The sequence below is a fragment of the Kryptolebias marmoratus genome, linkage group LG9 (genome assembly GCF_001649575.2).
Source record: "Kryptolebias marmoratus isolate JLee-2015 linkage group LG9, ASM164957v2, whole genome shotgun sequence".
Lineage (NCBI taxonomy): Eukaryota > Metazoa > Chordata > Actinopteri > Cyprinodontiformes > Rivulidae > Kryptolebias > Kryptolebias marmoratus.
The window spans coordinates 17,075,439-17,099,522 of record NC_051438.1 but is presented as its reverse complement, the minus strand read 5'-3'; the positions used below and the strand labels follow the sequence as shown (position 1 = coordinate 17,099,522).

The 24,084-nt window shown below is 37.4% G+C and overlaps 4 protein-coding genes across 7 annotated transcripts in view; all 4 read right to left on the bottom strand.

The window, feature by feature from the left end:
- LOC119617378 (protocadherin alpha-7-like) overlaps window positions 1-1,691 on the bottom strand; it is a 6,224-nt gene extending 4,533 nt beyond the window's left edge. Inside the window, exon 1 of the mRNA XM_037977555.1 lies at window positions 4-1,691. Within this exon, the coding sequence (XP_037833483.1) occupies window positions 4-1,521 (1,518 nt within the window). The 5' untranslated portion in view covers window positions 1,522-1,691. The remainder of the gene's footprint in view (window positions 1-3) is intronic.
- Window positions 1,692-5,898: 4,207 nt separating this feature from the next.
- Window positions 5,899-8,469, bottom strand: LOC108242356 (protocadherin alpha-8-like). The gene has a single exon (XM_017427146.1). The coding sequence runs from the start codon at window positions 8,299-8,301 to the stop codon at window positions 5,899-5,901; it is 2,403 nt and encodes an 800-aa protein (XP_017282635.1). The 5' UTR covers window positions 8,302-8,469.
- Window positions 8,470-11,855: 3,386 nt separating this feature from the next.
- On the bottom strand, window positions 11,856-22,729 carry LOC108242386 (protocadherin alpha-C2-like). Of its 2 annotated transcripts, XM_017427175.3 has the most exons (3): window positions 17,464-22,727; window positions 16,272-16,307; window positions 11,856-13,625 (listed from the first exon to the last, which is right to left on the bottom strand). In XM_017427175.3, exons 1-2 carry the CDS (start codon window positions 19,864-19,866, stop codon window positions 16,296-16,298), a joined length of 2,415 nt encoding a protein of 804 aa, XP_017282664.1. In that variant the 5' UTR covers window positions 19,867-22,727; the 3' UTR covers window positions 11,856-13,625; window positions 16,272-16,295. The 2 variants fall into 2 exon arrangements, with proteins under 2 accessions (XP_017282664.1, XP_037833163.1); XM_037977235.1 differs by lacking the exon at window positions 16,272-16,307 and having other exon boundaries at window positions 17,464-22,729.
- LOC108242360 (protocadherin alpha-C2-like) overlaps window positions 11,856-24,084 on the bottom strand; it is a 34,731-nt gene continuing 22,502 nt past the window's right edge. For 2 of the 3 annotated variants that reach the window (XM_037977237.1, XM_037977236.1), the window contains exons 2-3: window positions 16,272-16,307; window positions 11,856-13,625 (exon numbers count right to left, since the gene is read on the bottom strand). In XM_037977237.1, coding sequence (XP_037833165.1) covers window positions 16,296-16,307 — 12 coding nt within the window. In that variant the 3' untranslated portion in view covers window positions 11,856-13,625; window positions 16,272-16,295. Of the gene's footprint in view, window positions 13,626-16,271; window positions 16,308-22,877 lie in introns of those variants that run through there. The other variant, XM_017427149.3, reaches the window with a different exon arrangement.

The following is a 24,084-nucleotide window of genomic DNA, read 5'->3' as shown; positions in this document are numbered from 1 at the left end:
AACAGTTTTCATACGGCTGCTCTCCTCTCTGACTAAGTAATAACCTATAGCCGCATTTTCACCAAGGTCTTTATCCGAAGCAGAAACAGAATAAATTGGGTTCCCAGGAACGTTATTTTCTGTCAGATAAAGTTCTATTGGATTACGTAAAAATTCAGGAGCATTATCATTGACGTCTGTAACATCAACACTCAGAGTTCTGAACGTGGACAGAGGAGGCTGACCACAGTCTGTAGCTGTTATTGTGACGTCATAATGAGACATCGACTCTCGGTCCAAATGTTGTTTTAAAACTAAAGAGTACATGTTATCCTGAAATGATGGTTTTAAATCAAATGGAACATTATCCGACAAACTACAGATCACTTTACCGTTCAGACTTGAGTCCCGGTCTGTGATACTGATTAAAGAAACCACAGTCCCGGGTTTGGAGTCTTCTGAAACCAGTTTAGAGAGAGACGTCACTTCTATTTCTGGCTTGTTGTCGTTATCATCCAGCACCTTAATTATCACCCTGCAGTCACTGCTCATCGGAGGGTGTCCTTTATCAGTTGCGTGAACATCTAATTTAAATACATCAGCTTCTTCAAAATCAATTACTCCTTTAACTCTGATTTCACCACTGGCTTTATCTAAGCTAAACATGTCATAAATTTGGGGGTCAAGTTCATCACCAAAAAAATATTCAATTTCTCCATTTACACCTTCATCTTTATCAGTTGCATTGACCGTGATTACACTGGTATCAGCATTGACATTTTCAGGAACTGTTACTGAATACACTTCTTGACTGAACATGGGATGATTATCATTTGAATCCAAAACTGTTACTGTAACATTCAGAGTTCCTGATCTCTGAGGATTTCCACTGTCTAAAGCTGTCAGAATCAATCTGTGTTCGTTATTTTTTTCTCGGTCCAAAGATTTTTGCAAAACTAAGAAAGGTATTTTGTCTTCTCCTCTTTCTCGAATTTGTAAACTGAAATGTTCATTATGATTTAATTTATAAACACGCACCGTATTCACAGTGACATCAGGATCGCGCGCAGTAGGCAGCTGGAAACGCTTCCCTGGAGGAGTGGACTCAGATATCTCTAAAAATTTTTCCACCTCCTGAAAGCTGGGTGAATTATCATTTACGTCAATAATTTCCACTCCAACATAATGTATTTCCATGGGATTTTCGGCTACTAATTTAAGGTTAATCAAACAAGAAGAAACGCTTTCACATATTTTCTCTCTGTCTATTGTTTCCTGCACAAACAAGACGCCATTGTTAGGATTTACTTTAAATTGAACATCATCCGCTCCAGAAACAATACGAAACCGCCTTTCCGCGAGGGAACTGATTTCCAGTCCAAGATCTTTGGCGATATTTCCAACAAGAGATCCCACTTTCACTTCCTCTGGAATTGAATATTTAATCTGAGCTGATGTCGGCTCCACGCAGCTGAGCATCACAGAAAAACTGAAAGCGACGCACCAAGACCGTATTCCTCGGCTTTGTCCTCCTGCTTCCATTGTCTCGGTTTAGTTAAATATAGAAATTGATATCCGTTCACAGGTCATAACACGGAAATGCGTTGCCTAAATGGTAGAATATCCCGTATGAATTAGATCCCGTGTTTTTCACATCCATGGATTTTTTTTAAGTGACTGGTATCCGAATGCTCCGTCTTGACTCTGTCGGACTAAAGATAAGCTGTTTGCAATGGGCAGAGCCAGCACCATTACACTAAAATTTACCCCATATGACACTGACACCTTGTGGACTGAAAATATGTATATTTATTTTCATCATTATTTCATCATTTGTTTCTTTTATTTAAGATAATTTTCGTGTATTTATGTTCAATAAAAAAGACAGACTTTAAAATGATTTTAAAGTGACACCGAACATCTACATTATTTCAGTTACAGGTTATATTGTCACTTGTCACAATGAAACAATATTACCTCCTTCATTTTCAAAGGTGTAACTTGAATAAGAAACATCAGAGTAGATGCAGTTTAAATGGCTATATCAATCAAACAAACGTGTTAATTTGAGTTTATGATATTTATGAAAGTAAAAAATAGGAACCTGTAAAATGTAAGACTCAAGTTTCCTTTAAGCATCAACACCGTGAAAAGCAAAAGATGTTAAAAAACAAGCAGATCCAAAAAAAATTAGCAGTGATTTAGACCTTCAAAGAAGTAAGTATTTAAAATGGACATGTCAGAATAAAAAAAAAATAACATTACCCCATCTGAAAATTTCCACAACTCAAACAATCATGATCATTTCAATGCCAAAAATAGCTTTACAGTTTTCAAATATAAAAATCAAACTTTCTTTAAAAATATATACTACAAAAAGTATGTGACTGTAAAGGATTGATTGATTTGAAGAACTTAAACTACCTGTGATTTGCAACATGCTCCTAAAATTGTGTAGACATTTAAACATATGATGTGATGTTAAAAGTCTCAATTCTCTTTAAAATTTAAACAAATACAAAAAGACACTGAAGAGGATGAATGGCATTAAATGGTATTAAACCAACAACTCTTTGCAACCCAAATTTTCTAATGAAAGAAGGAGCCACTTCTTACCTCTTCAGATGTTTTCCTCCTGTCAGGCAGCACCAGCGTGTTTGCATGACTTCCAGGTACGATAGTAGATCCTATACTCATCCTGGGGCCAACTAACATGTACCGTTTGTCTCCAGATCTGTACTGGATGCTGTGACACAGTGTCCCATCATAATTAGCCTCTTGCAGATATTTAGAAGTATAGTCTGTGGTTTTGGAGCACTGCATTGCAATCAGCACAATGATGCTGATGAGGAACAGAACTGAAACTGAGCCCAAAGTGATGATGAGGTAAAACGTCACATTATTCTCCTCATCATCTTTTGATGCACTTTTAACATCTGAAGCTGCAAAAGCCTCTTTGGGCTCCACCAGTTTNGACAATTACAGTAGCTGTTGCTGAGAGGGAAACGTTGCCATTGTCTTTGACCAGTATGAGCAGTTTATGCTCAGCCTCGTCTGTCTCTGTGAATGAGCGCAGTGTTCTGATCTGTCCTGTGTAGCGGTCCAAACCAAAAAGACTGTGGTCAGTAACTTCCTGCAGTGAGAACAGCAGCCAGCCATTATATCCTATATCAGCGTCATAGGCTCTGACTTTAGTCACCAAGTGTCCTGCGTTGACGTTGCGGGGAATCTCCTCCACACCTTCAGCAGAACCGTTCGAGCTGACTGGATACAGGATGACTGGAGCGTTGTCGTTCTGATCCAGAATGAACACGTTCACTGTCACGTTGCTGCTCAGTGACGGAGCTCCAGAATCTGTGGCTACAACATGGAACTGGAAGGTTTTCAGGTTTTCAAAGTCGAAACTTTTCAGCGCAGTTATCAGTCCATTTTCTGAGTTTATGTTAAGGTATGACGCCATCTCACCCTTAACACCGTCAGCTTTTGCAATGTGATAAGATATGGCTGCATTTTCATTCAGATCCTCATCAGTAGCAGTTATGGAAAATATTGCTGCACCTGCAGAGTTGTTTTCTACCAAGTAAAGTTCTACTGGATTCTGACTGAAAACTGGTATGTTGTCATTTACATCTGACACCTGAATGTGTAATGTTTTAACTTTATAAAGCTGAGGTTCCCCACAGTCAGTAGCAGTTATGGTAATATCATACTGGGACACAGTTTCTCGATCTAAACGCCCCTTTGTGACCAGAGAGAACATGTTTTCCTCAATAGATGGTGTCAAATCAAACGGAACAGGTTGTGAAATTTTACAAATAACCTTCCCATTGAGACCTGAATCTTTGTCTGTGACACTAATAAGTGAGATAACAGTACCAGGCTTTGAATCCTCTGGTATCTGGTTGGACAGGGATGTTATCTCAATGTCTGGTTCATTATCATTCACGTCTTTTATTTTAATCACAACTCTACTTTCGGCTGTCCAGGGTGGCTGGCCATTATCTGAAGCCTGCAAATCTAGTCTGTAAAGCTCTGTCTCCTCATAGTCCACTTTCCCTATGACTCGAATTTCACCAGTGATGCTGTTTAACTCAAATATGTCATGTACATTTTTCTTTTGCGTTTTTCCAAAAGCATATTCAATTTCCCCATTTGGGCCATCATCTAAATCTGTCGCATTTAATTTGATCACAAGAGTTCCTATTGTCGCGTTTTCATTTAATGACACAGTATATACATCCTTGCTGAATACAGGTCGATTATCATTTGCATCTAAAACAGTGATAGTCAAATTAAGGGTTCCCCATTTAGAGGGAGTCCCCCCATCTAAAGCCGTTAAAACTAAATTATGTTCTGCTTTCAGCTCCCTATCCAAAGGCTTTTTTAACACTAAAAATGGTATTTTGTCTTCTTCACTTTCTCTGATTTCAGTATCAAAATAATTATTTTGATTTAACTTATAAAACCGAACTGACTGTGTGCCAACATCAGGATCTCTAGCTGCATGAATCTGGAATCGAGTACCCGGAGGGGTGTTTTCTGCTATTTCCAGACGCTGCTCGCTTTCTGGAAATGTCGGTGAATGGTCGTTAATGTCGGTGATTTCCACAACGATATAATGTATTTCCAGAGGATTTTCAACAACAATTTTAAGGCTTATCAAACAAACCTTTGTGCCGTCACAGAGCACCTCGCGGTCAGCATTTTGCGCAACAGACATCACTCCATTGTTCTGATTTAAAGCAAACAGAGCATGATTTGGGCCCGAAACAATGCGAAATCGTCTGCTTGGTAAAGAGCCGATGTCGAGCCCCAAATCCTTGGCAACATTTCCGACAGGGGATCCAACCTGGACGTGCTCAGGAACAGAGTATTTTAGCTGAGCAAAAATCCGATCTACAAAACACAGCAACAACAGTCCGGAGATCCACCAGAAGCTCTGTCTGCGCCTTTGTTTCCGTTCTTCCATTGCAAAACAAATATCCGATGCTTTTTGAAAAAAAAAAGCTAACATCCAACTGCGCATGAAGCCAGCATAGTAAATACTTTATGGCAATTCTCATACGGAGGAACTTTTATGCGTACAAACTACCCGCTTATTATCTTATTTGAAATAAAAACCTGCGATATGTATCCCATCAGTACACGACCTACACTAACACAAAAAAGGCAGGGCCTGCGGAAAAATAAGGAACGAAATCATTCAGTGTGTCACACTGACACCAAGTGGAATCGACGGCGCAATACAAAATGAAAGCTGAAGTTTTTACTTATTGTATTTACCCTGATCCTAAAAGTGTCTACGTGGAAAATAAACTTGACCTGCTCAAGTAGTCAGCTACATGCTGGATACGTTTCTCTGAAAGCCACAAATTTTAGGTAATTATAACGAGTGGTTCAGTGGCCACAGTTTTTGCAAAAAATAACGAGTAATCTAAATATTTTAATGTATATAAGTCCAAGCATTAAGTGACCTGTATTTCATTACATTTCAATAGTTTTTAAATGTAATACTTTGCTTTTTAAAGCTTTGCTTATCCCGATGAAACATAAAACATCTGCTAAGTGATTTATTTTATGGACAAACATTTTGGTTTTATCAAAATATGATTTTCATCCAAACCCCAGGTTTTCTAAGTAATGTACATGTATTTAACATGAGGGGGCAGAGTGCAGATCTGCATCTCTGCACTTTTAAAAAAGCATCAAATGAAACCACAATAAAATCAAGTGTATTATTGGGCATAAATAGAATACTGACTCCTCGTAAAACTGGAAATATTATTATTACCTTAATTAAAGTGTTAATAAATAAACCGTACAAAGGACAATATTATATTATTTGCACAGTAAAAAAGAAATATGCAATCAAACAAATAAAAGTGAATTTCAGAACCATAGACAGCGTCACTGTGTCAGTCACTGTAACAAAAGCCTTATTAGAAGAAGAAAGACTCTTACCTCTTCAGATGTTTTCCTCCTGTCAGGCAGCACTAGCGTGTTTGCATGACTTCCAGGTACGATAGTAGATCCTATACTCATCCTGGGTCCAACTAGCATGTACCGTTTGTCTCCAGATCTGTACTGGATGCTGTGACACAGTGTCCCATCATAATTAGGCTCTTGCAGATATTTAGAAGTATAGTCTGTGGATTTGGAGCACTGCATTGCAATCAGCACGATGATGCTGATGAGAAACAGAACTGAAACTGAGCCCAAAGTGATGATGAGGTAAAAAGTCACGTTGTTCTCTTCATCATCTTTCACTGCACTTTTAACATCTGAAGCTGCAAAAGCCTCCTTGGGCTCCACCAGTTTGACAATTACAGTAGCTGTTGCTGAGAGGGAAACGTTGCCATTGTCTTTGACCAGTATGAGCAGTTTATGCTCAGCCTCGTCTGTCTCTGTGAATGAGCGCAGTGTTCTGATCTGTCCTGTGTAGCGGTCCAAACCAAAGAGACTGTGGTCAGTAACTTCCTGCAGTGAGAACAGCAGCCAGCCATTATATCCTATATCAGCGTCATAAGCTCTGATTTTAGTCACCAAGTGTCCTGCGTTGACGTTGCGGGGAATCTCCTCCACACCTTCAGCAGAACCGTTCGAGCTGACTGGATACAGGATGACTGGAGGGTTGTCGTTCTGATCCAGAATGAACACGTTCACTGTCACGTTGCTGCTCAGTGACGGAGCTCCAGAATCTGTGGCTACAACTTGAAACTGGAATGTTTTCAGAGTTTCAAAGTCGAAGCTTTTCAGCGCTGAAATAGTGCCGTTAGCTTCATTTATTGTTAAAAAGGAAGTTATGAAGGGGTTTGGATTTTTACGGCCAAGCGAGTATGAGACTGCTGCATTTTCGCCTCCATCTGCATCAGTTGCGCTCACTGAAAATATTGACATTCCTGCTTTATTATTTTCATATACATAGAAAATGTATGGACTTTCAGTGAATAAAGGGCTATTATCGTTTACATCAAGCACTTCTACCTGAATCACCCTCGTAGATGATAGAACAGGACTACCTAAATCTTTTGCCAATATTTCAATTATATATACAGGTTTCATTTCCTTATCTAAGTAGTCTTTAGTAACCAAAGAATATGACTGTCCGTCCGGTGATGGCTTTAAGTCAAAAGGTAAATCCCCCAGCACGTTGCAGACCACCTGTCCGTTCACACCAGAGTCAAGATCCGTCACGCCCATCAGCGCCACCACGGTTCCAGGTGGCGCATCTTCTGGAATCCGACTTGAAAAGGACGTGATGTCTATTTCAGGTTGGTTATCATTCACATCTTCTACTCTCACCATCATATTGCACTGTGTGGAGAGAGGCACTGAACCTTTGTCTGCAGCCAGTACTTTAATCTCATAGGCGTTCTTTTCCTCATAATCCAGGGATGCTTTCACTGTTAGTTTCCCAGTTCTGCTATCCAAGTGAAAAGGCTCAGATGAGAAGCCTCGATTTTTACTCCTTAAAGAATATTCAATTTCACCGTTTACCCCTTCATCCGGGTCAGATGCGTTTACTGTCAACAGAAATGTCCCAACAGGAGCGTTCTCTTTTATTGTTATGGCATATTTTTGTTTATCACACACTGGGGAGTTATCATTTATATCAGATACAATAACTGTGATATTTATTGCACCTGATTTTGAAGGTTTCCCTCCATCTGTAGCTGTTAATAAAAGCCAGTGCTGAGAGGTTTCTTCTCTGTCCAAAGGTCTTTGCAGTACCAGAAACGGAACTTTACCTTCATCTCCAAAATCTTCGGTTTCCAGTCGAAAATATTGGTTGTGGTTCAGTTTATATGAATGAATGGAATTCAAACCAACATCCAAGTCGTGGGCTCCTTCAATCTGAAAACGTGAACCGACGACGGCGGACTCCAGCACCTCCATTGTGTGATTCTCTTCAGGGAATCTCGGCGAATTGTCATTTACATCGATTATCTCAATTATTACTTGATGCATTTCTAGAGGATTTTCGACAACGGCTTTCAGATTTATGACGCATGGCACAGTTTTTACGCACAGCTCCTCTCTGTCAACTCTCTGCTTCACTATTAAAAATCCGTCTCTCGAATTTACCTTAAATAAATCCTGCTTTGTTCCAGATACCACACGCAGATTCCTATCCGCCAACCTTCCGACATCCAGCCCGAGGTCCTTGGCTACATTGCCAATTGTAGCTCCTGATTTTGACTCCTCCTGGATAGAATATCGAATTTGAGCGGAAATTCCTCCAAATTTTGTTACAATCAGCAGCGCCAAACAAAAAGAGCCCAGCACATCTCTCCATTGTCTTTTGACGTCCGTCACTTTCATTGTTTAGTAACAAAAAAGGCTCTCGATAGGTATCCTTAAATCATTCAACAAAACTGTTGCCGGATTTTCTGCGTTCCCCTGTAATAAATAAAATAAAATAAATAAAAAAGGTCGGCTTGAACCAGTCTTCTAGCGGAAGAAGGAAGGCCGTTTAGTCCGTTCATCCAAGCCGACTCTATGGCTGTCAGTGAATACACATGCAGAAAATAAGGTGCCCCCTCACGCACATCATTGCTTCCAAAAATAGTGCACTAGCACCACTTACTGTCACTCCTAAGAGTCTGCAGAAAACACGATGTTTTCTGGGTGGTTGTGTTTGAAACACACTTTAGCATTGAGCTGAAGGGTGCTTAATTTCAACGTGTCTCGTGTTTAAAAAAAATAAAAACTATTAAGTGTTACAAAGGCTGCCACTGTTTTAAATAGTAATTTTATTAAAATAAACAAATTAAAAATTGAAGAATACATTTATTGCGAATATTTGAAGAGTTAAGAGCTATGTTTGTTTGTTTTTATTTGTGTTGTACTTTTCTGTTGGGCGAAACAGTCACTGCGGGTAGATCTTGAGTTGGCCGACAATGTTTGACAACGTGTTTGCCTGAGAAAACATTAGGTTACACTAAAAAGTATAATAATTATACTGACACGTTTGATTTCGATTTTTTTAGTTGGTTAGTCTATCATGAATAAGTTGCTCAAATATCATCATGTTCTCTAAAAATTTTGATTAAAAATGATTATTATTCTTAAATATTTAGCTACTTTTACTGTGACATTGCTCGAATCTTTTGCCTTTGCAGTCTTTGTGTAAGGTCTGTGCTCTCATCAGCACACTCCCACAGTATTCATCCATTTGTAGAAGTGAGCAGCGACATCATATGGATTAAATATGCCTGTGCAGTGATGATGAGCACCGGTATACATTGTAAACCACGTTAATTTATAATGTTGCCCCTTTCTTTGAAATAACGCTGCTATATTTCACGATGCAATGTAAGAAAAAAACAATCTATGAATTTGATCCACTCGTGAATATAGAAACAAGGTGACCTATATTAATCCTCATGTCTTCGCACCCACCCCTCCCACCTGCTTCTGCTACGTATTGGCTCAGAATGTAGGCCAAGCGTGTACGTGCGCGTGCACAAGCACTGCAGCATTCTGCCGCACCTCCTCCCATATCTGCCTCCATTTATATTCAATCATGCAGCAGCACTGATTCCGTCTCAAAGCACCCAGTTTCTGTTTTTTTATTAACTTAAGCAACACAAAGATGGCAGCAACATTTAGTTGTTCTTTCTCCTTTGATGTCTACAAAATGTGAATGCTGCACTGCGAGAAAAGAAGGGAGGGGGAGGGACTGTTGGAATATTAAATTACAGGCGGATGCAGAGCTCCAGTGAACAGAGGACACGTCGCCATGGAAACGGAGCTCCTCTCTGCAGGTTGCTGTCCGTGGTTCTGAAGACAGGCTGGCGCAGAGAGAGGAAGCAGAGGGGGGAGGGATGGTGGAGCTGATCAATTCTACAAACAATTATCCCTGAAAATATATATTCTCTGAAAAATATGCATGACAAATATAAAAATGTAATATTGTTTTATATGTAAGAATTTATAATAAATGTACTGTGAAACATATGGAGTAGCAAACATAAAAAATTAAACAAACTGTAATTTTTTCAATATCTTTTTGGTACCTTTATTTATTTATTATTTTGTTGTTCGCTGTAACAAAGCGGATGCTTTGATAGTGATATATTACACAGATGTGTGGTGGGCATGTGTTGGCCTACTAGTGCCAGCTGGTGGCCGTTCCAGTGCTTTGTTACACATTGGTGCATTGCTGTGTCATGCGTCTGGGTGCTCATGTGAAGCAAAGCAGCAAGCACAGTGAAAATCACCTCTATAGGTCAGCAGTCACTGAAACGTCATAAGGCATGAAAAGGAAACTAAAACAATTATTATTACTTTAAAAAAAATGCTGCCTATTCATTTTGGCCTGAAGGCCAGCTTTCTTTTGTTCAATGTTGTGTCTGGTGTTCACTCCCATGACCTCATCTCCCCTGAGAGATGTGATCATGCAATTGCACATAAATACAAAAGGGTACAGACACATTTTTTAAGCAGATAGGAAAAAAACATAAAGGTAAAGCAATTAAATACACAAAATATATTAATATTATTATTATTAATAATGATCATAATAATTGTTTTTAAATTCTGTTTTAAAACACTATAATTTGAGAATCAGTTGAGACTTACCATGGTGGTTCTTTTCCCAGTCCATGAAACCTTCAACATTCTTTGTTGGGGTAAATCTGACAGTTTGTGTGTGATTAGTGAAGACATCACAGATGAAACACTTACCTAGAGCCAGTTTGAACTTCCATCTCACATGAGGGGGGGATTGGACATCTTTAAAATTTTGCAAGTGGATGTGTCACTGCTGATTCATCTCACAACTATTTATTAACAACCAAATTTGTTATGAGCTTTATTGAAGATGTTGTCATGATCATGTTGTACTGTGAATATGATGCAGCTGTACATTTTACATCCCATACCACATGACCAGCAAATACAGTGTAATATACAAAATGTTATCTTGTGACAGATACAATTTGAATGTATCACATAAATTCAATTTAACAGTAATTTTCATTTTAAGCAATACTTAAATGCCAGCTTGAAACCTTGAAGTAGTGAAGCTGCAGATGAAACATCATTGTGAAAACAAACATGATCATTATATTTTTTTAAGCTTAATTCTGTGTTTCTGTCATTCTCATCATGTCCCCTCATCAAGAGTAAGTTTGAATTAACTAAAGAAATCGTATCAAAGCAGCTTGACTAAAAGTTTTGTCTTTGAAACAGAGGTTTTGTCCCTTATGCTGTTTGCAAATTTCAAGCAGATTTATATGACAAATACATGTAACATTACCTTAGCTGACAGACTCAACTTTGTATCTTCTCTGTGCATTTCATAAAAAAAGAAAATTTTAAGAGAATATATAACCCCTGGTCTACTTACTTGCTTAATCCTTTAAAGTGAAACTTGTTTAGTGAAACACCCTGGTTAAAATTACATTTGTTGATTTTAAAAAGGGTTTTCTTTTTTTTTTCTTTTGTATGTAGCAAATCACTATTTTAATAAATATGTGATGGAAGCTTGAATAACATGTAATATGCTGCAAATTACCCCAAATCGACTTAATATATCAGCATATTATCAACAAATTTTTTTTTTCTTCTAAGATCTACTTGTTAACTGAATGCATTTTAACAAAACATCTCCAACATTGCTTGTCCATCATCTGTATTGCACTGATTACTTTAATTTGCTAATCTTTAAAAAACAGGAAGATGTGAATTGACAGAAATGATCATTCAGTTAGGTCTTCAGCTTTGATATGCCACCACTGTCAGAACAAATTGTTTTGCCTGAAAATCAGGATCCTTTCACTGCTCAAATGAGCCAACACATTTTTTAGCAAACAGAAAAATTAAACCCCCTTAAAAAATGTGCAGCTGTTCAAAAGTTATACACTATGTTGTAAAATGCAAAAGATTAAGAAGTTTATTGTTGGTTTGTTTTTATTAACTCATACAGACCAGACCATAGCATACAGTTAGCTCACATTACACAACAGACTACACTATGAAAGTACCACTGTACAAAAGCACTTACTGTATATGTTTGGCTAAAATATGTTACAACTTCTCACAAGAAATACAATGAGAGCTGCTTTTATAAAGAGTTTGATTACATGACATCTGAATGTTGTTCTTTCATACAAAGGTTGACTCATGGATCTCATGGCACATAATTCTGTTCACATTGAAGAGGTGCAAAAGCACAAACAGTATAAAGAAAAAGCATATTTATAGACAGGCAAATGATAAATACATAATTCAGTTGTATTTGTGTTTGTCCTGGCTATGAAGACATATACATTTGTCAGTAATATACAAGAAGAGATTGAATTGGATAAAATCAATATATAGAGTTTAGAGTATGACGTTTCATCTTTTAAAGTAAGTATTAATTTCTGAGTTTTCAAAATGTTACACCGAAGTTATACAAAATATCAAAAACCCAGACTTTGCATCAAAACTCAAACACGTTTATATGCATATTAGCATTTCTAATGAACTGTATAAACAGTTGCCATAGGAACACACTCTTGGTTCAGTTCAGTTTATTTCAATTTGATTTAAACAGGGACAATACTTACTGTAGTTCATTTAGTTTAATCAAATAATACTCTTTCTTCAGTAGTTTTCAAATAGACAAACTCTCCAAGTACTGTAATTTTAAGCTGTCAATAAATGAAACTTTGTGGAACTAAAAAACTCTCATCCCGTTGCTCTTGTGTGAAATGACAAAGAACAAAAGAAACATTTGAATAACAACTCTGGTTCCATTAAGCTACAATTTTCAGTATTGTGTTAAAAGAAAGTTAATACAGTATGTTCAGTAGAATAAAATAAAATCTATGGAAGTAGTTTGGTTATTCCATGCAGAAACAACATAAAAGGCATGATGGCTAAAGGCCTCACTGATATCCATTGTGCGTATGATGTACTCAGCACTCTTTTTCATGTGTTTAGGCCTAGCTCACTTAAAAAGCACAAAGTCAAGTTCAAAACATAAAGCTACTAGAAGCTAACACATTTATAAAATTCTGACTCTGTCATTATTATTTTTAATTTTTAGGTTTGTGCTTTTCTGACACAGTTTTCAGAGTTGTTTCACTTTTAATGTTGCTTATATTAAACATCAATGCTGCTTTGGAGCAAGACAATACACAGGAAATTGAAATGCAGTTTTCAACAAATGCTCCTTTTGCAAGATAGTGAACGGTCTCACAAAAGGTCTCACAAATGTCTCTCAACTTTCCACATCTGAATATGGAATCCTTCTTCTGGTTTCTTTGAATCTTGAGAGATGCATATTTTTTACAGTTCACTCATTTGTAAAAATTACTTCTGTTCAGTTTTCTTTAAAATTATAATCTTGAAGTATACCTGGAGCCATGCAGTCTCATCATGCATAATGAATGAACATCAGGACATTGTTGACATCTGCTTTTCATGTGCTCAAAGAACAGGGATGTACGGTTTTCAGATTTGACACCATAGTTCATAATTGCTATACCATGATATCTACGTAGAGTGAGGAACAAGCCCGGCTGAGAAGGACAGATGTGTTTGATTGACGAAGAGTCCCACTTTTTTCCATGAAGGTTTACTTGTTAGCCTTATTACTGTCCACAGCTGGAGGGGCGGTCTTATTTGGAGCTGCTGCTGCTTGTCGTGGATGCCTGCCAATGAGACAGGAGAAAAAAAACAAATATGAAAAGGATCCAATGCACTGAGAGGCTAGCAACTGGCCAAACTGAGATATCTCATGCAGCTGATGTCTGTCTCTCAAACAGGGGTTTCAGGCAGAGAGGGGTGGGGGACTGTCTGAGTGAATCCTTGAACATGTATCAGGAAGGTGGCAGATCTTTTAATGGATATCATGCTCTAAAATCATGAGAAGTAGATTGGTTGCTATGCTGGTTTCTTTATGCGCCTCTCCTGCACAAAAAAAATGGGTCACAGTTCCGACTACTGGAGAAAGTGCCATTCATGTTCAGAATGCAGTTCTGTGAAAAGGACAGAGACAACACAATTTGTCTTACAAACATTTAAAACAGGTCCCACTCCTAACATCATAGTGATGGGTCAGTAAGGGGAATGAACTCAGATTAATATTTGCATGCACTTCCATTTGAGGACAAAGTGATTCACTTAAAGAGGCAAATATTGCCATGCTGAATCTTTTAAATCCCATACATTAAAAGCAAAGCCAGAAAATAAAAGCACTATTAAATAAAGATGTTTTTTTGTCTGAGCCCCAAGTACAAGTTTTGACAGAGATAGATTTTATACACAACACAACCCCACTTCCAAAAACATTTATATGTGGTGTAAAATGTAAAAAAAAATCAGAATGCAATGATTTGCAAATTTCATAAACATACTTTACTTTTGATGGATTATGGTAAACATATTAAATGTTGAAAATAAAAAATAATTTTTTTAGGAAGAAATAAGGTAATTTTAAATTCGATGCCAGTAACATCTCAAAAAAGCTAAGATAGGGTCAATAAAAAGCTGTAAAAGAAAGTGGTACAAAAAATAAACAGTTCGAGGAGCATTTTGGAACTACTCAGGTTAATTAGCAACAGGTCAGTAGGTGGCCTGGGAATAGAAATAGCATTTCAGAGAGGCTGAATCTCTAAGAGGGTGGGCAGAAGTTCACCAGTCTGTGAAAAACTGTGTCTAAAAATAGAGGAACAAATTCAGCATAATGTTCCTCAAAGGAAAGTTGGGAGGCCTTCAAATAACCAATCATCTGCAGTTCATAATGTCCTCAAAAAAGTTTAAAAGTCTGGAGAAATCTCTGTGTGTAAATTACAAGGTCGAAAGTCAATATAAGAGGCCTGTGATTTTCGGGTTTCTAAACATGGCATTAACAACAAGCTATATTCTGTTATGGACGTCACTGCATGGGCTCAAGAACACCCCCACAAATAACTGTCTGTGAACACAATTCACCGTGCCATCCACGCAAAAAAGAAGAATACATTTGAGAAATTATGCTGTCTTCTCATACTTCTCTGTCTTCTCAAAACTTAGTTAAAATGCACTGATGCAAAGTATAAAACTGTTCAGTGGTGAGATGAAACTGAATGCCATGTCTTCTGTACTTAAGAAGAGAGGAACCATCATGCTTGTTATCAGAAAACCGTTCAAAAGCCTCCTTTTCTAACATTATGGAGGTGCATTAGTGCCTATGGCATGCGCAGCTTACACAGCTGGAAAGGCAGCATCAATGCACAAAAGTATATACAGATTTTAGAACAACACATCTCTCATTCATACAACAGCTTTTTCAGGGAAGGCCTAGTATATTTCAGCAAGACAAAGCTAACCTCCATTCTGCATCCATTACAACAACATGGCTTCGTGGTAGAAGAGTCTGGGTGCTGAACTGGAAAAAATTATTTTCAAACATCATGAAACAAAAAATCTGCCAAAGACCCAGGAAGGTTAAACAGCTAAAACCCTACATCAGACAAGAATGGGACAATATCCCCCTCCTAAAACTTTAGCAACTGGTCTGCTCAGTTCCCAGACGTTTACAGACTGTTGTTAAAAGAGCGGTTATCATCACCCTGTCCCAGTTTTTCTATTTTCCTTTTTTTGTTTTGTTTCATTTTTTAGATGTGTTGCTGACATCAAATATAAATTTATCTTGTTACTTTTTCCCCTAAAACTGTACAATTTCTTAGATTAAACATTTGATGTTTAATATATTCCACTGTGAATAAAATATGAGTTTATGAAATCTGTATATCATTGCATTCTGCTTTGGTTACATTGCCCAAAATGTCCCAGCTTTGTCAAAAATGGGGTTGTACAAGTAAATCATTGAAAGAAATTCCTAAAATAGTGAAACCATTTTGAGCCAATTCAATTCAAAATAGCCATGTAGAACCAATCCGTAGTAAAATAATTTCATATCATTGTATAAATAACACAAGCAGCCCTAAATAAAATGTTATTAAATGTAATTATTTCCATTATTTTAAATTCATACCACTTAATGTGAATCGCTATGTTTGCTCAATTATCCACAAAGTGTCAGTGAAGCTCAGAGCTGTATGTCTAAGAAGCTGAAGAGCTAAGAGAGAACCTGGCAAACTGTGTGATGTCAGGTGAGAGGACATCCTTCTACAAGAAGAATGACCGGGACAAAACAGTAATCCTAATGAAGGAAACTAATAGGAAGAATACAATTCTATAAGAACAGTAAAGAAAAAAAAAAGCATTCAGTTAGGGGAAACAAGAAGCAGTTAAAAAATAAAGGTCTCAAACACAAATCTTAAATGGTTATCCAGGGCACAGACTCTGCATACCTCCAGCTGCTGAGTGGACTTTCCTCATTTAGGGTACTTAAGAGTGGGGAGAAAAGAAAAAACAAACAATTCAATGGTCAGTTATTTGTTATTACAACAATAGTTTGGTTTACACCCATCCTTTCACCACAGGTTTGATTCTTAAAAATGCATGACTAAAATGTTACATTTAAAATAACACAAAAAATTATATATCAAAAACAAATACTGGTGTTTTTTTTACCATGGTTGAATGAAACTGAGAATTACATCAAACACATATCTAGCAGTTAAACTGTTTATGTACTCAATAGCATACTTACCAAGACATTAAAACAAACACGCATACACTGATTTCAGCCTCATATAAAGAATAAAATTAACCTAGGAAAAAAATAAGGTTTGCAAAGCTGAAAAACTTGCGACACAAATCCTGAGTTAGAAATGCACGTACATTATGTATGCCCAACAATTTGGTGTTGCATCAGTTTATAACAGCACAACACACCATTGATTGAGAATGTTATAATTATTTTACTATCCAAAAGTTATAAATTACGGTCAAATTAAAACTAAATACATCAGCAAAGTATATTAATGTTTGAATAAAAAAAAATGCATCAATAAACAGAAAAACATACCTGAAGTTAAAATACAGAATACATACTTACAGGCTCCAAAAGTAAACTACTTGTCTGTTTTGTGAACAACGTAAAAAAAAAAGTTAGTTGGTTAGTTGGTTAGTTAGTTAGTTAGTTAGTGTTACGATGGCACTTAAAGTCTGATACCTGAAATCCTGGCCATCAAACCCAAACATACTTTGTTTTAAATGTTTATTTGCTCAGACAAAAAGCAGGCAAAAACCTACTTGAAATGACTGATTACTACCTCAGCATGACAACAAAATCAGCAATAACAAACTATTATTGACCTATTTATTTAAAATGCTGTGCAAAAGCAGGAAACCTTTAAAATGTATAAAAAGGAGCACTGAAGTGAAAAAAAACTGTATATGTTAAAAGGAAACCACCCACATAGACACACAAAAAATGAATGTGTTGCAAGTAAAAGATAGTATGATTTTTCTAAAAGTTAAAGTTGTGAATTGTAAAAAATATACATTTTAAACTTTTTTAATTCTATTGGTAGGTTGCAAATATATTGCAAGCAAAACAATGACAAAAAAAAAAAACAAGTTGGTGATCATTTGTACCTGCAGTGTGGAAGCTGCGGAACCGCTGGTCTCTGACCGTCCTGTCCCTCTTGGGATACTAGACACGATGTACCTGGAGCCCTTTGGCACAGGCTGTCTGACCACCAGCTTTCCTTTCCTGGTCTCTGCTAGAAACAGACTATACCAGTAGGCATCGTTGGACACCAGAGTGGAGTCTGCGATGGTGGAGTTCCTCTCACTGATCACACTGTTCCTGCTGGGAGGAGCTGATTTGCTGGGCTTGGTGTTCTGACACTTGAGCACGATGGTGACCAGGATGGTGATGAGCAGGAGAAACGAAACTGAGCCCAGACCGATGACCAAATACAGATTGATGTCTGAAAAAATGTCATATTCCAGAGACATCTCAGTCATGTCAGAGTAAGCTTTGACAGCAGTCTCCACTGTGGACAGCTTGATGGTGACTGTAGCAGACAGAGCAGGCTCCCCGTTGTCCTTGGCAACAACAATCAGTCTGTGGTGGCGCGGGTCTTTGTAACTGAACATCCTCATGGTCCGGATCTCTCCGTTGTACTGATCCAGACTGAACAAGGAGGCATCAGTCACCTGGAGGAACTGATAGGTGATCCGAGAGTTGTGCACAGAGTCCGTGTCCAAAGCGATCACCTTGGCAACAAGGGAGCCTTTATCAGTGGATCTGGGGATCTTTTCTTCCACTAACGAGCCCTGCGGGCGCCACGGAGACACTATAACGGGAGCATTGTCATTTTGGTCCACAATAATTATGTGGACAGTCACATTACTGCTGAGAGGAGGAGAACCAGAGTCTCTGGCCTCGATGTGGAACAGAAACTCTTTCTCAATCTCATAGTCAAATGTTTTCAGTGCATAAAGATTCCCATTTTCTGGATTGATGGAGAACAGCATGGACATGGAAGTGTTGGCGATCTCCTTCTCCAGGATGAAATAAACTAGATACTGGTTTTCATGGAGGTCAGGGTCAAACGCAGTGAGTGAGCTCAGCAGGGCTCCAGGGGCATTATTCTCCATCACACGTATAATATAAAAAGACTGGGAAAACTGTGGGACATTATCATTAACATCCAGCAGCTCTAAAGTCATAGTTTCATTGTCAGATAAAGGAGGAGAACCTCTGTCTGTCACAGTAAAAGTGATGTCATATTCTGGGACTTTCTCTCGGTCTAATGGCTCTGATACCACTAATTCATAATAATTATCAGAGGACTCTCTAAGTTTAAAAGGCATGTTGTCTGGAATATGAAGATCAACCACTCCATTGTCACCTGAGTCTTTATCACTCACACTAACTACAGCTATCACTGTGTCTGTGGCCACATTTTCTTTCACTGGACTCTGAAATGATTTGATAGAAATTTCAGGATGATTATCATTCATGTCAGTAACCTGTATTGTTACTTTGCACTGTCCAGATAAGGAGTTTGGCCCCTTGTCACTGGCTATAATCTCCATCTCATACAGTTTAAAATCTTCATAATTTATCATCTCTTTCACTCTGATTTCACCATTTTCTGGATTCAAGTTAAAGATCTGTTGGGTTCTCTCTGATGTGTACAAACTGTATGAGTAAACAACATCAGAATTAGATCCTTCATCTAAATCAGTAGCATTCAGTTTGATCACTAAACTGCCTATGGGAGAGTTCTCCATCACATCTACAACGTACTTGTCTTTGTCAAACGAAGGGGCGTTGTCATTAACGTCGAGCACGCGCACAATTATGCTGGCTGTACCTGTGCGCGTGGGCACTCCACCGTCCACAGCAGTGAGGATCAGGTTATGAACAGCCTGCTGCTCTCTGTCCAGGGCTTTTTTCAAAACCAAGTCTGCAAACTTTGTCCCATCTCTTCCGGTTTGAATATCAATAGAAAACTGATCACTCGCACTCAAGTGGTAATCTTTCACGGAATTAGTTCCGACATCTGGGTCTGCAGCATTATTCAGGGAAAATCTCTCTCCAACGGAGGTTGACTCCGAGATGTCCAAATGCATCGTTCCTCTTCTAAAATGAGGAGCATTGTCGTTTATATCCGTTATTTCCACCTCTATGTTAAACATTCGGACCGGGTTTTCAATTGAAGACTCTAATTTAAGAAAGCAGCTTATCTTCGACGGGCACAAGAACTCTCTGTCAATCCTTTCAGATATAAAAAGCTCTCCGGTTTCTTTGTTGATGTCAAGGTATTTTTTATTGGCCACAACATCGACGCGCATCTTCCTTGTTTTCAGAGACTTCACTTCTAATCCCAAATCAGCTGCCAAATTCGCAACGACGGAGCCCTCCTCCATTTCTTCAGGTACCGAATAATGAGTGACTGGAGAAACCGGGTTCATCGTGGCAAAAAAACACAGAAACAGGAACACGTACCCCGTCTTGCAAAACTCTCTGACGCGTCGCGTCATCGTGGAGATTCAACGTGGAGCGATTTGAAATACCAAAAGAATGTGGATAAACCGTGTTTTTACTGAAAGCGAAAACGGCACGCTGACCACAGATCGCTACGACTTCCCCCTGGAATGAGGTGAATATAAAAAAAAAACATCACCACCGTCATTTCCTCGTCAAGTAAACTATCGCGATAACGATGACCTCATTCTCCGAGAACGTGTTTTTCTGCAGAACAACAATGAAAAAATAAAGAATAAAAAACAAATAAAAAAGAGCCTGTAGCCTGTACAATGTTTTAAAAGAAAGTTGCACGTTATTTTAAAATGAAGTAGAAAACATTTGATTTCAATAACTGCTCAATATGGTGGAAATAAAAGTCGGGATCACTTTGGGGAGTTGGATGCTGTAAATAACGAAAACTAGTTTACAATTAAATGCGCCAATTCTTACGTTTTCCTGGTATTTCATCCATGGTGGCAAACATATTTATTGTAATGTAATGCGTTTTTCTTGTTGCTGTTTTACTTTCTTACCACCTTCTGCGCTTTCTCTACAACTTTGAGACATTTGCGCACAGTGATCTGTGAGTAAAAGCACTGTTAAACATGAATGCATGGCAAGTATTTGTGTTTTGTGTGCAGGTGAGAAAGAGATGAATTTATATGTATCACTACACTGTGTTAAAAGTGACCTGAAAAGTACTCCCTGTACAAGTCTTGCTTAAATAGCTTGCTTAAAAAACCTAATTAAATCAATGCTAAAGTACAATAAATAAAATATTTCAAAAAAGCAAATACTATAAATTGCAACTTAAGGTGTACTGATAAATCTTATAAATGTTGATCAGCAATAGCTGTCAGTTTATTCAAAAATACTTACTTAATACATACTGTAGTTTTGGTGCAAGTGTTGAATGTATGTTCACTTGCAAAGTTTTGTTTACTTTAGGCGTTTAATATCAGTAACAGTATCTTGGAGGAGAAAGTAAGCTACAAACTGTCAGTCACCGAAAGTTGCAGTACAAACTTCTTTTTCTAAGAGTGAGTTCATAATAAAGTTGTGGATTGTAAATGCTAAATAGATGAAGTACAACATGAGCGTGGGCAACAACATTCAAAGTTATGCACTTCACACCCTTATGGAGTGGTCCTGCATCTTCTAATTTAAACTGAACAGCATTCATTGCAATGTAAAGCAAAAACAAAAACAACTGTATTATACTAAAGATAAAAGCACAACTACTTAATGAATTTGCAACAAAAGTAAACAAACTTTTAATTACTTTTTTTTGTATGTTGTATCTCCACTTTTTTGTTTTTGTCACAAACTAAATCCTATATATTTCAAAGCTTTATAATCTCCTGTGAAATGTTGTTTCTGTCATTTCAATCACTGCCACAAGAAGATATTGTTTATCTGTCAACTGATGAAGAGGCTTTTTTAGCAAGTATTTTGGCATATTAATAATGTAGTATTTGGAAAAAACATCTTCCTTTACACATCTTGCACTTTTTAAGGCACAAGTCATCACTCAGTTACTTGTGTACTTACTTCAGAGTCAGAGTTGTGCATTAAAAGTTTTGAATGTGGACAAACTACAAAGTTTCACAACAAGCATAATGAACTCCATTTTAGCTGAAAACAAAAACTGTCTAATCTGACTAAATAATGGCACCCAATCTAAATGCAGACCATTCTCATGCTCTTTGATAAAGTTTAAATTTGCAGTTTTATACTGACAGACAAATTTCAGACTTTGTTTCTTTTTTTACTTTAGTAGTTTGTTCATCTGTTTTAGGGTGTTGTTAGCAGGAATTGATGCTATAAGTTGTTCTTTACGCTATTTTAAGCTGTACAAAAACAAACAAACAAAAAATTCCTGTGAGCCCCATTTGTGCCCTTGTCAATCTGTGCTTCAGTGCTGAAGTTTCCAATTAGTGTACGTGAGGTTTACCACAATGCATAATCAATTTTAACTATGTTAAAATTAGAGTTTGCCACAAATGTTATTCTATTTAAAACTGACTAAATCACCATGGTGAACCTGCTCCAAATGTGAAACATTTCAGAATAATCTAACTGTAAACAGTGCCACCCAATTACTTTTTTTTTCTTGTTGACACCACTCACTCACTTATTCACTCACTTATTTCTGTTCTAACTCAGTCCCGTTCGTGGCTATGAGGGGCTGCTGCCTAACCCAGCAGTGAACAAGTGAGAGGGGGAACACCAGTCACCAGTCCATCACAGGATCAACCCAGAGATGTTCAACCATGCACACACACACATTCCTGCTGATATTCATGTCAAATAAAAATCAGACTAAGACAAAATTTGCACATGTTTAGGCAAAAGGACTGAATGCTGACACCAAAACCAATTTAAAAACACTTAATAGATGTTAAACAAACATGAGACTGCAATGCAGCTGACAGAATAAGTCATCTAAAGTGTAACTAGTATCTTATATTAAACATTTTGCTGGATTGATACATTAATCAAATGTATCAGTGCACAATTGCTATTTTATTCAACAAAAATAAACACAATATGGGGTTTATTCAGTGACAACTTTTCAGAATTTAACTGATTCATTCATCTTGACTCAAAACCACTGGTTGTTAAAAAGATTTCAAAGAAAACTAAAAGTTTTGTTTTTTGACCAAAACTTAATAAATCCTCATCGGATGCTCAAAAGAAAGAACATTTTAAATGCACATGTGGATCTGTCCAGTTATTTCTGCAAGCCAACAAGCTTAGCAATTAAAGTAAGGAAAACATCATGAGCTATGCAGAAATCATGGCAACCAAAAACTCAGCTGATGAAGTGAACAGGGTGTAAATGTTTTTATATTTAATCCAGATCTGATGAGAGGTCTGTTAAACTCTTGATATTACACTGAACAGAGATTAGAATATCAATTTAAGTCTATATGTAAAAAAAAATGAATATATATATTTATGAAATTGAATCATAATGAGATTGGGAAGAACATATAATACAATATCAGAACTAAAAAATTCTCAGTGCAGAATTAAAAGTGTAACAACTCTCTGTGGAGCTGTCACAACATTAACAGTTCAAAAAGATATGCACAACTATAAATTTCCTAATATAATCTAATGTGTCTTCCTTTCTAATTTGATCAAGAATGTTCCCTTTCATAATGATTACTATGCTGCTCACAATACAATTAGCAAATATTTTTATTAAAGTATTGAAGCAATTACTGTGTGGTTAAAGGAAGAAGCATAAAATGGCAGACAAATGTCAATAAATGTGGATAGAGCATGTATAAAAACTCCAGCTAAAAAATAATAATAAAAAACTGCAATTGTAATTATAGTCTATAACTTTTAGGTTTTGTTGACTCTAACATCCCAAAGAAAGAACAGCTTTATCAAACTTGCCTTATAACCTGGTCTTTGAAATTTAAAAAACACAATGAAAAATTGTTTGTGCCTTTGGTAATCAAATAAATATTAAGTTTAAATACACAAAAAGAGATTAAAGTTACTCATGGATCAAATCAAAAAATAACTGTTTTTATTTCTGATTTCATGAAATTGTTTAAACAATAAGGCAGGTACAAAAACCATGAAAGTCTGTAAATATGGTCTACATTTTGTCACAGGTATCACAGTTGTATTTACTGTTGCTGATATGAGCTTGTGGTTTGAGGGTCATTTTTTAAATTACAAAAAAAATTCAGAAAACTGGTAAACTCATACACACTTAAAATATTTCACAAATTAACCGAGCTAAAAAGTGCAAGCAGTCGCACTGTTTTACTATTATTTTCCTACCTGCAGAGTGGAAGCTGCTGAGCCGCTGGTCTCTGACTGTCCTGTCCCTCTCGGGATACTGGACACGATGTACCTGGAGCCCTTTGGCACAGGCTGTCTGACCACCAGCTTTCCTTTCCTGGTCTCTGCTAGAAACAGACTGTACCAGTAGGCATCGTTGGACACCAGAGTGGAGTCTGCGATGGTGGAGTTCCTCTCACTGATCACACTGTTCCTGCTGGGAGGAGCTGATTTGCTGGGCTTGGTGTTCTGACACTTGAGCACGATGGTGACCAGGATGGTGATGAGCAGGAGAAACGAAACTGAGCCCAGACCGATGACCAAATACAGGTTGATGTCTGAAAAGATGTCATATTCCAGAGACATCTCAGTCATGTCCGAGTAGGCCTTGACAGCAGTCTCCACTGTGGACAGTTTGATGGTGA

What these genes read in the sequence shown, in the direction of transcription:
- LOC108242356 (XM_017427146.1), bottom strand. Translation starts at nt 8,301, where the DNA reads ATGAAAGTGACGGACGTCAAAAGACAATGGAGAGATGTGCTGGGCTCT.
- LOC108242386 (XM_037977235.1), bottom strand. Translation starts at nt 19,866, where the DNA reads ATGACGCGACGCGTCAGAGAGTTTTGCAAGACGGGGTACGTGTTCCTG. An exon ending in CCGCAGCTTCCACACTGCAG is followed by an intron (nt 13,626 to 17,463) that starts GTACAAATGATC and finishes TCTCATTGGCAG; the next exon opens with GCATCCACGACAAGCAGCAG.